At 39.7% G+C, this 14,664-nt stretch overlaps 2 protein-coding genes across 7 annotated transcripts in view; both read right to left on the minus strand.

Moving 5' to 3' along the window:
* Positions 1-1,008: 1,008 nt before the first annotated feature.
* Positions 1,009-7,828, minus strand: LOC110068644 (uncharacterized). 2 transcript variants are annotated; one of them, XM_020776057.2, is made up of 3 exons: positions 7,733-7,828; positions 3,897-4,114; positions 1,009-3,016 (listed from the first exon to the last, which is right to left on the minus strand). In XM_020776057.2, exons 2-3 carry the CDS (start codon positions 4,066-4,068, stop codon positions 1,578-1,580), a joined length of 1,611 nt encoding a protein of 536 aa, XP_020631716.2. In that variant the 5' UTR covers positions 4,069-4,114; positions 7,733-7,828; the 3' UTR covers positions 1,009-1,577. The 2 variants fall into 2 exon arrangements, with proteins under 2 accessions (XP_020631716.2, XP_020631722.2); XM_020776063.2 differs by lacking the exon at positions 7,733-7,828 and adding an exon at positions 4,232-4,360.
* A 4,257-nt stretch (positions 7,829-12,085) lies between these two features.
* Positions 12,086-14,664, minus strand: part of LOC110068262 (uncharacterized) — a 27,326-nt gene continuing 24,747 nt past the window's right edge. For all 5 annotated transcript variants that reach the window (XM_089293523.1, XM_020775651.2, XM_089293522.1 and 2 more), the window contains one exon: positions 12,086-14,664. This exon is cut by the window's right edge and continues 1,513 nt beyond it. In XM_089293523.1, the coding sequence (XP_089149649.1) occupies positions 12,759-14,664 (1,906 nt within the window). In that variant the 3' untranslated portion in view covers positions 12,086-12,758.

Genomic DNA, 14,664 nt, shown 5'->3' on the forward strand with positions numbered 1-14,664 from the left:
ATACAATGATATGTTTTTACTTAACTGTGTAAGATTATTCATTTCTCTAAACGACAAAATTAGCCAACAAACGGAACACTCTTCACTAGCGATAGTCAAATTTTCAATGACAAGCGGTACGTGTAATGCATTTGTGCAGTACAAAATACGTGCGATGCAAAAGACATCAACTAAACCGCAAAATTTTCATGATAAATTCTTTCTTTTTTAAAAAACAAAACCAGGAGACAAGTAAAACAAAAAGCCATATGTTGAATTAAATGTCATAAGCTATAATTAAGAATACTACAAATCGGCAGAAAAATAGGAATATTCAGCTTAGGCTAAACCTACGCTCGGTCTGGTCTAGGTTCCTCCTGCGAGGGAGGAGCGCCACTGTGCAAATAGCTATTTATGTGGATTGAAACAAAAAAGGGAAAAAAGAAAATTTTTTATCTGTTGGCTTTTGTGATGACAGCACTTCACAAATGAGAGCAGACGAAAGTAAAGAACTGATGACGAACGATGGCGAGGATGAAAATGGACTTCAAAATAGAATTTTGACTACAGTAGGCCAAACTTGAAACGCTAACTTTGTTTCGTTTATAGTTCAACCTCTTGTTCGCAGATTTTAAAAAAATAAATTTGCCTTTCTAAATTTTGATAGGGGTCCCCTCCATGCAACAGTCTGTGGGTTCTCTTTTCACTCTTTTGCCATCTCAACACCGTAGAAGAGCATGGCGCCTCTATTGTATTTTTCCACCGAGCTCTATTAGGAGTAATTTTCACCGGGCTCGCGAGGCTGCACACGGTATTTTTTCGATGGACCTAGGCCGAAACAACATTATACAAACACCACGCACCGAACATCAAAATTCGCGCGCTTCATGCTAGAGTGCATGTTGATGCGGCGCAATACACCGCACGCGCGTGCGAAAAAAACAGACAATTTTTTTGCAACCGTTTGTGAGTAATTATTTAAATTTAACTTCTTATGAATAATAAAATAAAGTGTAGTTAATTGACATACTTGTTGCTGGGTTTTACTTACATAATTATATTGCACGCGTGATCAGGAGTAATTCATTATCATATAGGTAAATGCCAAAATATTTTTAATAAATTCTCGTAAGTGTTCCATAGTATTCCAGCGGCTAACACTGTAAGTTCATTCAGCACACTATTTATTCCAGAGTAGGTTGTGATTGGGCACATGGGTGCAGGGTTGGTTTTACGAAATTAAGTCAAAACCGCTTCATCCTAATCTTATAAACGTATTTACGATTCCACTATGCGTTTTAAGCGAAAGTTCTGATGGACTTAAACTGAGTTAATAACAAAATAAGGGTAGATATAAAAACTCTTTATTCGGAACTAGCCAAGATAATGGCCCTGTAATACTAGGGATAATTTTTTAAATCACTGATATATGCTCCTATCACTGTGTACTAAACTTTAAGCCATGCGCTTAATTAAAGGGGTTATGAGTGTTACCACGAATTAGTTGTAACGTGTGACAGTCTTCAAATCGCAAGAAACGATTAATGATGAATGCTATTGACTGAGATGAAATGTTAAACTAGTTGCATAAATCAGATTTATGTCTTCAAGTTCGATACAACTTTAGCCATCGGCGAGGAAAGTACGCTGATAAGTTTTGGCAGGGATTCATAATCTAAAGCATAACTGCCACAAAGGGAGGATTTGGTATTCTTCAACAATCCCCGATGAACAGGCTTCTCAGCGTTGATAACGTCGCCAATGTGCTTTTTTTCAGAAGGTTTGTTTCCATCTTTTAGAGCCTGCTTGCCGTCACCTGACTTAACCGCAACGTCAGCCAGGCTAAAAGTGCGTACAATCTTGGGCTGAGTTATGCTGTGAGTTTCAACTCCGTGTTGATAGTTGGTTTTCTTGGCACTACTGATTTCACATCGGCCTTCGGAAGTAATGGTGGTGTTATTTTTTTCTGCAGGTCGACCTTGGACGCGTCTCTTTGCTACCCCGCGTGATCTTTTCATTCCTCGTGATCTGCGCTTCCCACGTGACTCATTAATCTTAAAACTTGCGCTTTTGCCGCGGCAGATGCTTCTTGAAAGAGGTCCATCTAGGAAGCTAGTTAACGTGTCATTCAAATCTATGGTCTCGTTTGGTGCTTGAGCTTTGTTAGTTTCCTCTACGTCATCGCAAGCGCGTGGTCTTTTGCCGTTTTCTTTCGGATCACGGGCATTTTCTGATCCACTTGTTGACTTTCTTTTTACTGGACAAGAATCAGTGGTTACTGACTCTGGGCCTGAACTTGTAACTAAAGTATTACTTGGACTGCAGAGATCAGCGGGTCTAGTTTTGACGCATTCATGGCTGGTCGGCGAGGAAAGTGCAGCAGGATTTTCTTCAAAGCTCTTGTCTCCACAGAGGTATCTTTCACTGAGTCGTCTTCTCAATTCTGGGGTCAGTCCTTGATGAGCACCACAATCCTTGGTTGAATTGCCATTGTTGGAGAATCTTTTAAGACGGCTTCTTCCAGTTTGGTGTGGAGGCAGGATTGATCTCTCATCAAGGGAACGACTTTCGATGGCTCCTTTGTCCTTATTGAGTGTGCATCCACTGGGACTTTTCATGTTAGAACTCGTACTCATTGAATAGTTACAGCGGAGAGCGTTAGCTTCCATTCTTCCACAGCTGGCGGTCGATGCGACCTTTTCGGAGACAGATGGCTTTGTAACCAACCCTGTGTTACTGCAGAAGCCGTCACTGGTGCTTTGGATGCGCAACACAGGGCGATCAACAAACAGGGGTTTTGTACATGGTTGACCTGGGGCATTTCTGGCGCAAACAGAAGGTTTCATGTGCTGATACGTCAAAGTTGTGTTATCTTTGGTGTTTAAAACGCATGCGCAAGACCATGCGCATGAAGATGTGGATGAACTGCAAGAGGACGAAAGGCCGCCAAAATGGCTGTTCCAATATGAGTATTCTTCTCTTGTCAAGAATGGCCGGAGGAAAAAGTCGTCAGACATATTGCAGCTTGTTGTATTTACTGTGGGTGAAGGAGAACACACTGAATAAATTAAAACGTATTAGTTATGATTACTTTCCGAAATACACTTCCTTTCTATACAGCACCGCGTTTAATTATTGCCTTAATATTAAACAGCCTCCTCACTCTAACAATTCTCCATTCTATTTCCTCAATCGGTATTGACAAGAAATGAACTCAATAAAGCTTTTCCGGTAATTGGTGCCGGGTGATCTTTAAATTCCGTACGTACTCAGCTCTCATTTTTTGGCCAAAGAAACAAAACATATTTTCTTAGTTACGAGCTTTTACGTCCTGAAAAATGTATAATCTGTCGCTGTTTTTATTGTTTCAAAATTACGTCATAATCTGCACGCGTCGTTGGTTTCAGCTATTACGTCAGGGTTCTTTGTCTGGCGATATTGTATGCTGATCTTACAAGAGGCATACAACCCTCAAGAAACGTGCTCGGTTGTAAATATAAAATTGTCGAGTTGGTGTCGAAGTTTCTGAGCTGTTTGAGCGGTTGTAATTAAAGGAATTTAAAGCTTTATTGCAATTTGACAAATTGGCCCTTAACGTGTTAAAAAATGATTTTAAATTCTTTTCTCTACAAACTGCCAGGCTGAACGAAAGTCACAGAGAGGACTGAAAGAGAGGATTGTGAAAAAAGCGCAAAGTGCAGGTCTCGCATGATTTCACTCTTCGCTTGTTTTGTTTTGGCTGCAGACACATCAACTACTTAATCACTCTTTGTTTAAATATTACTCCTCCCTGTCACAACTCAAGATGATGCTTCTAAGATGTTCGGGTTTAAGGTTTTCAGCAAACATTGTGTTTCAATATTCTACACAACAAACACTGGTTTCATTAAGAAAAAAAAACACTTGAAACTACTTACAATTAAGACTTCCTGTTTTCTTGTTCGTAGGTAACACGTGCTCGAGTTCTCCATAACTAAATCCACGGCTCCTAGAGCAGGCGCTGAAAGGGGTGGAATTCCAAGGAACATGACAGCGCCATGGACGAAAAGTACCGCAGCCACATGAGCGTCGATGAAAATAAGAATTCATTGCAGTGTTTGGAAGGAGATGTGTTCATCCCGCACCCTACGTCTGCCTGAAGTGAAATGAAGCAAAAACATACATTGAAGCACTAGTGTATAGAGGCATAATGCATTTCCTGTAGTAAGATGTTTTAGAATTGTATTGGTCTCTCAAACCGTTGGACATTTACCTGAATTTGGACCTGCTGCAAAGCGTGTAGCCTGTTCTCATGGAATTTTGCGCGACAAATGACTTGTTCCGCAACGAACGCGTGTTTTTGCAAGAATGACGTAATGAATTCTCCGAAGCACAAACTTACAATGCAATATAACTGACAGATTTAATAAGCATGACTTTTAACTATCCATAACGAAAAACACATATTAGTATTTAATAAGCACTTCGTGGTTAGTCTGTTAACAAATCGTCTTTTTTTTTTACAAGTTCGTCGAGACCTGAAAGCAAAATATTAACCCCGGGGGATTTGACCGAGCGAGAACGCAAAGGGTGGCAGGTAGGAAACTCGGTGCTTGCTCTCGCGCGCTGTCAAGAATATAAAACGTCTAGGTACAGACTGTTTCATGGTTTAATGGTCAGAGGCAAAGGTGACTGGAACATCCACGGTAGATTAATTCAACGCCTTTGCTTTCTATCATTGCTTCATTGATATTGCATCTTAAGACTTGCTCCAGGCTTACGATTAACAAACCACAGCAAGCTATATTTATAATCAGAGAATAACTTAATTTCATTTGCAGTAATGAACCCTGTATAACTAGGAAGAACAGAACTTTAACGTGTTTTGATATTCTGTTGACCAAGAAGGCGCGACCTTGATTTCCTCATTAGTATGAATTACATTTAACCTGATAACAAATGCGTATAGCGGGCGTGTCATTTACCGTGCTAGGTAGGTAGATCTGTAAGAATAGAATAAATAAATAATTATTGAACCTTACTGGTCAATTAGCAGACAAACTCTAGTAAATAATGTGGCAATTTTCAAGCTATTAATTGGTGCTGTATATATTATTCAGAAAACGGGAATCCAGTTTTTAACTTTCGTGTTAGACATCGTGTTATACCATTGTATATACCATTGTCACCTTTAATTGTTATATATGTATCTTTTTTTCTTTTTTATGCTAATATTGTAATTTCAAAATGTAAGTGCAAAATTAAGTGAAGTGAAGTGAAGTGACGTTACCAAAGGCGGGATTCCGTTAATGGACTAACTGCTTTTCTAGCTGTAACATGTCGAAATATGGTTCTTATTCATCGCTTCAATTTCTGACTGATTCATTCATTTCAGTTTGTAAAACAAAACAAAATAAATAACGGTTTCATAATCGACAGTTTATACTGCAGCGTTTGACCTTTTCCATCGCATTCACTTGGCTGATCGCATAGGATGAGTTTGCCGGGCTGTTCAGACCAAACCTTTGTTTTCGCTGACCTTCCCAGTGCAGGCATAATAAAAACAAAAACCACCTTTTTCTGATCTTGTGTGTTGTATAGGTTGCCTCTACCTTGTTCATTAGTATTTTATACGAAGCCCGCATTTATCGACAACTGAGGGTAATGAATTGATCTTCGTTTATACAGTATTTGATCGACTCGTCTTAGCGTTTATCGGTCCTTATTTCTTCGGCTAGGGTAACACTGAACTTTATAAGCCAAGCATCACCGGATATCGTGGATGGAATGAGGTAATAACAGCACACCTGGATACGTGGACGCAGGTGGAAAATAACCCGACAGGAAATAAGAGCTCTGGAAGCTCTGTCATGTAAGTATACATTGCCAAAGCGGGCTAGAAACTGCCTTAGAAGCTGCACTAGAAACTGTACGTGATTTTAAAAGTGGCGCTTCACAGATGTCCGTGATAAAGCTCCTAGTGTATTACACCGACAAGTTTTGATAGGCTTTAAAACATAAACTTTCATACAAGAGACCTTTTTTGCGCACAACCTGAAAGGATAATCAACTCAAAGACACTGGAAGGAACACATAGCAGAAACCAACCAAAACTCGACCTTTGTTCTACGTTTACCACGCAAGACACAGGAATAAGGCACGCAACACAGTTTAGTTTCAATGCGTTTTCCCTTGCCGAACACAGAGTAAATTGAGGATAATTAATGAGTCGTAACATCAGTTGGTGGATTTCAATTAATGTAATAATGCATCTCAGGTTGCCGTCTGTAGGAGTTAACTTTAATAAAAAATATATATATTTAAAACTGAGATTCCACGCTGGCTAAACTTGAAAAGGTGATCAAACGCGCGTTTTTAAGCTTATAATTCAAATTGAAAATATTTCTTTCGTTGCTGAGTAATCCTTACTTGCTGACGTCATTTGTCGAGCACAGTTGTTCCAGTATTGTTGTGTTTCCTACCATCCTATTATAATTTTGAATTTTTGACAAATATTTTAGAGATAACAATTTCTATTCATGGCCAGGAAGTTCTTTTGTCAGCTTGACTGGGTTTTCAAGAAGCTATTCAGTTTCCACATACTCAATCTTTTGTCCTTTTCACTATTTACCACAGGAAGTAATGGTATGTTTTTGTATTTAAAAAAAAAAATTCTAGTGGAAAATAAACTGAATGGTTTGACGTAACTAGGTTTTGTCAGCGAAAACGTTAAAAGTTAAATCTTATCACTTCTTTCAGTAAACAAAGACACTTGTTTGTGCCTCTGGAAATCAAATGTGTAATTTTCGATTCTAGAAAATTCATGACACAAAAATTTTCGAAACCAATAATGTCCAAATAATGATATTTGTTATTCAAGGTAACAAGTGCGCCAGTACAGGACATGTTGATACTAAAAGCTTGACCTCTATGAGCTTTTTCTCGAAAATATTTTCATCACTAAGTCAGTAAAACACAAAGAACTTAGAAAAATCGCTTCAAGGCACACTTGACCCGAGCTGACGCACATTGATTTCCATTTCCTCTTTCCATTTCATCACGAAAGCCATGCTTTACACAATAACAGCGCCGGAGTCTCTCAAAAGGCCAAATAATTGAACAACGGAAAATAAAGGTTAAGGTTTGCTCTGCCGATTGAAGCAAAACTGAACAGCTATTTTATTTGAGAAAACTTAGCAGCAACACACGAAAATAAACATTGTCTCATTTTATCCGGATCGAACTCAAGGTTGGTCTGTAATATCTAGGACAGGATGTTGTATTTTCAGGGAAAAAAATCTTTTCAAGAATTCTGAATTCTGGAGCCTGCCAGATTCCAGGATTTGTTGCTATTTTTCTTTTAATTTATGGTTCCATGCTGTAATTTTTTCTTGTCCCGTCTGTGACTAAAAAGTTTGGTAATTATGGTTTTATTACCGTTGAAAGTATAAACAGGTGAATCAGTAATAATTTGAATTTGTTCCTCACTGTACGGCTAGCTTTCCCACACCTGCCTGAAGTGAATGGAAGACACGGTGTGATTCGCTTCAATGCTGTTGAAATGATGTTCAATGTTTTAGCGTTCTATAAATTGTTGATGATAACCAACCGTTCCTCGGTTTACATCGGCAACGTGGCTCAATTAATTCGTTTCTAATGCGGAACACATCACGAAAAACAAAGAATCTGATAAACAACGGCACCAACAACTAATTACAAGACCTTTGCAACTAAATATATCGTCTGTAAATAGCTTTACCTCAAGAAAACTCACCAGAATCTAACTGTGACAATCTTTTGCAGTTTTCCGACTGAAAGATACTGTACTCATGTATTTGCGTTTCATTCAGTGGCTTAATTAGATGTACAAGTAACGTGCTATTAATAAACTCCGGTTTCCGGTGTTTATTACTTCCTGGTTGTTCAGGAACTTTCAAACAAATGTAAGGTATTGCTCGTTCTCTATTTCTTCGTGCGATTGGCTTTTTTGAAGTCGCAGCGCCTGTACTATCGTATATTTATAAGACAATTGAGGCCGCAAGCGAGTTCTGATTGATCAGTAAACACCCTGTAAAATCAAAAGAAATCAGTTTCCCCTACGCGGGCGGAAGGGTTGAAATACGTTTTCCGCTTTCATTAACTGGCAAATAAATATCAATAACATTTGAAATATGCCGTTCCGTTTAAAATTATTCAGCTAGAAGAGGACCGCACATTGTGGTCAGGACAAAAGCTTTCTTGGAAGTTTCGTTGGTATATATTTACGTCTGACTTGGTTGAAAGAGTCTTCGACATTTTCTGTAGAGTTTTGGGCGGCTTACGTCATCTATCACGTGTTATCAGCCTTGCAGTCTGTCATTAGGCTAACAGCCGTTGTTCGGAATGGAGACAGGGAAGCCTGAAACATTAGACCGGACTTAAGAGAGCGGCGGAAATCGAGCCTATGGAGACGTCAGTGAATAAAATTATTAGTTCTGAAGAAACCGTTTGATGGTTTCGACAGGCAAGGGAAACACTCCAATGATTATCAACGTAGAGTTGATAACGGTTAATAACCGCCCTAGCGATCTTGAAAGAGCTGACGTTTTGAGCGTTCGTCGGGAGCACAATGGAGGATTGTGGATGGCGAATGTGAATTTATACACTAGAATATGCTGTTACGTTATTAGTAACGAAGCGGAATAAATGAAAATACATATTACGCGCATTGTCTAATCTCACAATGACTGATTCCGGCCACAATTTGCTGGATTTGTCCGTCAAAGCAATCAAGTAATTCCCCATACTCAAGAGGTTATGATCATCTGTTGACATTCCAGTGCCTTTAACAGCCGACGGACGGCCTTATTGTTTCCTCTCTTCAAACTGTTATAGCAATAATGGTTTTCATTGCTTTTTTCTCTGGACTTTGCGTTTGGGTCTGGAGGTCGGAGACTAATGACGTCCATTCTTTCAGCTGTGGTGATTGGTTTACTGCGTCTTAAGAATAAGCAATTTGATCACAAAATTAAAATACACTTCTCTCTCTTTGACGAAACATATTTTACATCTCATTATTTGTAAAAAAAACAAACAGTTTGTGATTTATAAGTAATTGGGAAGCCTCCCAGCATTCTGGGTATTTACGATTGGCGGCGATACGCAGTCTCATAGGTCCGCAATGTGTACATTTATCTTTTACAACAATTAACTTTAGTTTCTCGGCGCATTTGTTGAACCATTTTATCACAGTTTCCCCGACATAAAGTAAAAGCTGGTTTAAATAGCATTCTATTAACCACAAGAGTTAATAGAATTTAATGGAATAGAATTAGATTGAACAGATTTTAAATGATGTGATACAAAAAACACAACACTCTCGCATGTTAGTGCTTATTCCTGAGATCGAAGTGAATCAATAGCTCATCGACTGGCCACATTTCTACAGCACAACTCTTGGCACTTCATTGCTATTCAAATATACAAGTTACGTTACCCTCAGATAGCAAAGGTTAATCGAGAAGGTTATCCATAACGTCATTCATCATATCCCCAGGACTCTTTACAACCCTCCTCCACGCCCCCCTCCCCCCCCCCTCCCTACCCCCGACGCTTGCCCTCTGGAATCCAAGTTATAGTTACTTGATGGTCGAATACATTCATCCTCAACACACGTGCAATCATGTTCGATTATAGTTTTATTTATAAAAGTTTATAAAGGTTTGCAAGGTTTACATTGAAACCGTCTTTTTCGGGGAGCACAAAAATATTTATGTCTAGACCTATTTATCTTTTTTAAAAAAGATGCAGGTCCATTTTTTAAAGCAACCTCGATGGCGACACAAGGCCAAGGGCAACGTCCATTAAAAACTAAATTTTTATTTTACGTATGTAACAAGTTTCGCCTATGTACAATTGTAGATCCATTTTATAGCCCTCGGTATCGGAACTCTGTTGACTTAAGATGAAGAGAACATTCAATAGGAACTGCAACATTATAATCCGAAAGTTAACTTAAGAACTATTAAGATTGTCTACAGCACCGTGCATTGTGCTGCTGCTCCTCGAACATTTTGTAATATAACAATCTCGATGCCGAGTTGCCTTTAATTAGTCTTAACTTTGGTTTGCTTAAGATCTGTAAGATATGTGGTTGCAGTATATAGATCATCATAACTATTCGTTGGTAAGCGAATGCAGAATGAGCACAAACGTCTGGGTTGTGCAGTGGCTGTCTATTCTCTGTTACCGACTATAAATCTACTAGGGTTCTATCACGAATGCTGTTCTCTGATTGGCTATGCTACTCACTATCTATTCTTTGATAGATAGTGGAGGGGGACATGGGGATTTGCGGTGTTGCGGTGTTGATGTTTTTTTTAATGAGGTGATGCGGTGAATAAAATCTCAACTTGCGGTGTTGCGGCGATCTCAAACCCTGCAGTGTGCGATGTTTGTGTTTCTCACGCTGCGGTGTTCGGTGAAATGAAATTGTTTGCGGTACTGGGGTTTTTTGATTTACCATTCTCAAACCTAAATCTCACCTAAATTGAGCACGTCAACTCCGTTAATCCATGCTAATTTATGACAAACACGTACCATTAAGGTTAATAATTTGTAACAAAATACAGACCATCACTTTCTAGTCAATCTTCAATATGCTTCGGCTACCAATCCGAAGCCGTTTTTATCTATACGTAACTCGACAAGTAACTCGACCTCTGCCACCCGGAGCTCACTGTTCGATAGACACGTGGAAGAGCGAGGACAGAAACAATCCTGGAAATTCTGGAAACGCCAAGGCCGAATATAATGTATTATTGACTGCGCAGCTTTTTTCTACCCAAAAAAGGAAAAGATGGCGAAAACTACTGGCAACAAAATATATTCAGATGTCGCGTCGCAGGGGAGAAAGAGGGCTTTCTAAGCTAAGGAAGCTTTGTAAATTACACACGTTTACTATTTTTTTTTCCTTTTGCTATTCGGCTTCTTCTAGAGGTCATTCTGATACCGGTCTATACCCACTCCCAGGTCCTGCGACTTTCTTGACCTTCTATTTTTTCAAACGATTATCGATATCGACCGCAAACGCAGCTAGCTCCGGAAAGCAATACTTCCAGTCGAGATAGGGCTTCAGTCTGTGGGTTTATACACCAAGAAAAGTGAGCGCAGTACCTGTAAAAGAAGGGAGAGATCTCGTCCGCTTCCTAGCTTCCCGCAAGGTTTCTTCACAAGAGCAAGAAAACTGATTTACAGGCATCAGCAGTATCGACACATGCGCAATGAAAAGCGTTGTGATGTGTTTATTTTGTGGAAAATTGTTGAGGTATAAAAGTATTGTTTTAAGTGTAGATGAACGAATCGTGGCGCTAAAAATACGAGTTGCGGTGACGGTGTTACGTTGACTTTTCTTGCGTTGATGCGGTGTTCATTAATTTTTTTTTACGGTGTTGCGGTGTTCAAACCCCCCCCCCCCCCCCCCCAATGTCCCCCTCATAGTGAGTAGCGTAGCAGTGTTCGGTTTTTAACAAAATGACGGCCACTTCTTTGCATTTTCGAGGTGTCTGTGTAGAAGATTTAGATAAAGTTTTGAACGACTAGTAGATTTATACTAGAACAAATAGATGATTCGCTCTTGATTTCTGTGCGCGACAGAAATCTCTAGCTTATAATCTTATTGTTAAATAAAATCGTTTCCTTTCTCATTAAGAATATAACCTCGACATCTGGGCTGATTGAACTGAATAGTTCTTGAGCCTATAGTCATTTGATGTAAAGTAAATAGATTTTAAAAATTAAAAATAGATTTTTGTTCAAACTTTGTCCACTGAATATTTGTCATGTGATAACTTCAATTTTGAAATAAAAAAGGGTGTGCCCATGCTCATTAAGGAGCAGTGAGGCATTGAAAATGCCCCATTTTGGCATTATTTAGTGCTTATTATAAGAACGCATTCCGCATTCGTAATTGTAACATCTTTGTAAGCCCGGACTCATAAGAACACCCATTAAACTACAGTCAATACATTGTGTCTGACACAAATAAACGTTTAAGTTTGATTCAGACAGAAAGCTAAATCCTTGATTAAAAATTTGAACCAAATTTCTTGACGTGGTTACCGACTGCAAAATAGAAAAGCCCACAGTGTATCTGCTATTTTTCTTATTTATTCAATTTTCAGCAATAGAAATTTGATCAGTCTTTTCTCACGCAAAGCTTATGATTAGTTGATTGCAACGACTGGAAAAAAAAAATTGGGGTGCCCATGCTCGTTGGTGAGCTAGAGCCATTTTTCAACTGACAGAGCTCAATATCAAGGCAAATCCGTCATGTTTTCAATATGCGCGGGCACAAGCGCGCGCTAATGACGCCATAAATTCTGCGCAGTAAGGATGCGCAATGCAAATGTTAGGAATGACCTTAAGGGATTCGGTATTTTCAATAACTAAATGCCTTGAAATTGATGTTTGATAGTGAAATTCTCAAGGGTAAACAAAACGAAAATATATGCGAAGGCTACATTACATCAACTGTGCATAATCTACAACGATCCATTCATAATTCCTTTTTTATCAAAAGGAGCCAGTCTTTTCTTCAATGAACAAAATTGCCTCTTGAAGAAAGTTAATCTCCGAACATTTTTTTAGGAAGACAGATTCCAAAGGGGGTAGTAACAAATCAAACAGTAACAAAGCTTGACAAGACTTGAAAAGGTTCAGAAGCATTTTGAATGAAGACCTTCAACAATACAAAACGTACCATACGTGTCCATGACATAACTCCTTTAGCACAGTTTAAGCCTTATAAGTTAAGTCAAACTTTATAGTTTCTTTTTTATAGTTTGCTTTTGGCGAGGTGCAGAAATCTTCTCCTTTCCTCCTTGGCTGTTACGTCCCTCTTTCTTTCCGTTTTTCTTCTCTTTCGATTCTTCCTTAACCTTTTCTTCCTCAAAGGAAATACTAGCCTTTACTCCGGTTTCCTTTTCCGTTTTTCTTAGTCTCTTGGTGAATATCGCTTCCAAGCTATGGAGGAGTTTCTTTTTCCAGGGGATTGTCTCTTTCTGAATTCTTCCTCGAGTAGCCAAAATTTTCTCGCTCAGCTCTGCGACTGTTGGTTTTTTGCGAGGCAACTGAGTCTTCCTCTCAGTTTCGGCGTGAGCACTTGGGTTCCTGACGTGAATTGTTACGTTGGTTGATGACGTGGAAAGATATTCCCACATCGTCCAGTGTGAAATGCTTTCATTCATCTTCACCTCGTTTAAACTTTCCGGCTGCGTAACAGAATCTTTCCTTGGAGAAACTGTGAAGTTCCTGTCTTCTTGGGATGGTTCTTTTTGCTTCTGATCGTCGATAAACTTGCTTCCTTTTAAGAGGCTCCTGAGATTGCTTGCCGTGCTCACTTCAGGAGTCGTTTCCGGTTTACTTTGTTGAAATTCGATGCCCTCACTGAAATTGTTCGTTTCAGAATTAAGCTTTTTCAGGAGTTCATTCCAATATTTCTTATCTCCCGCAGAGAGCCTTGATTGGTCTGCTCCTTGGGTCTCATCTCGTTTCACAATGGAATGCACGGCCACAATTTTGGGAAGGGAACTGTGGTCTATTGCGTAACCACCGCAGCCACTGTCCATGTCGTCCAATTCATTCTCATCAGGTGGAAGTGGCACAGCACATGATGAACGACAAGGTTGTTGTGTTTTCGACGTGTCTGTCGCTTGATCGTTTAAAGCTTTGTTTTCCACACTGTAGGAAGCTTGGTTTCCGGCGCTAATGGCCGTTGCTTTAAAATCGCGAGACTCAGTTTCCTCACGATTGGGTATAGGAAGCCTATGAGACGCTGAGCGTCCCGGGTCTTCCTCGGCCACACGCCTATGCAAGCTTTGGGCTTCGGTTCTTTTGTTTGGAAATGCCGTGATGCCCATTCTTCGGTTTTCGTCGCGTTCAGTGTTGGTTGGCTTTGGATTTTCTTCCACGTATTTTACGTTCCTCTTGCTTTGATATATGGTTGCTACTCTTCTTTCCACTTGACACTGTGGGCTTTGGGTGTGAACGTTTGTATTTTGAAATAGTTTGGCTTCCTTTCTCTGGGTTTCATCAAATGAAATGTTCGATCTTTGTTGCCTCTCAGTAGCGTCTGTCCTACGTTTCAGGAGCTCATTGAGACTCGTAACGAGCTTGGAATCATCACTGCACAGACTCTTCCTTTTAGGACCTTGAGGTAAGCTGCCGACGTTGGTAGTTTCATCCTTTGACACGGACGGAGAGTCGTGGCAACGGTTACGGCAAGCTTCTTGATATTGAGTCCATGGGCCCATCTGATCTCGATTCCGATCAACGTTTTTGATGTTGTGTGTTTTCTCACTTGAGAATTGTTGGTACCGCTGGAAGGGAGATGTGACACTGGTATTTGTATTTCGATCGTATTGCGCTCCAGGAGTCGTGGTTTTTCTAGGCTGATCCAATACCACGGGTTGCCTCGTAATCTGCTGTTCATGCTCAGAATTTCTCACGCTTGTTGTCGAATTCTCGTTGGTTACAGATAGTTTATAAGGTATTTCGTCCGTTGCTCTGGTGCTGTTATTATTTCTGTCAATACAAGATGACCCGGAGAATACATAATCGTCATTAGTTTGCATGCTGCTGTTGCACGGAGAAACGGACTTACTCGGAAGAGACTGACAACTCTTGGAACAGTATTTTGGAACACCACCGTAACCCAAGGATTTGTCC

Source organism: Orbicella faveolata, unplaced genomic scaffold (assembly GCF_042242905.1).
Source record: "Orbicella faveolata isolate gen_17 unplaced genomic scaffold, um_ofav_v1 contig_25, whole genome shotgun sequence".
Taxonomy (NCBI): domain Eukaryota; kingdom Metazoa; phylum Cnidaria; class Anthozoa; order Scleractinia; family Merulinidae; genus Orbicella; species Orbicella faveolata.

Excerpts from the sequence above, each read along its gene's own strand:
- LOC110068644 (XM_020776057.2), bottom strand. The coding sequence starts at position 4,068 with ATGAATTCTTATTTTCATCGACGCTCATGTGGCTGCGGTACTTTTCGT. Across the intron at positions 3,017-3,896 it reads GAAAACAGGAAGTCTTAATT|TAAATACAACAAGCTGCAAT; the intron begins GTAAGTAGTTTC and ends CTTCACCCACAG.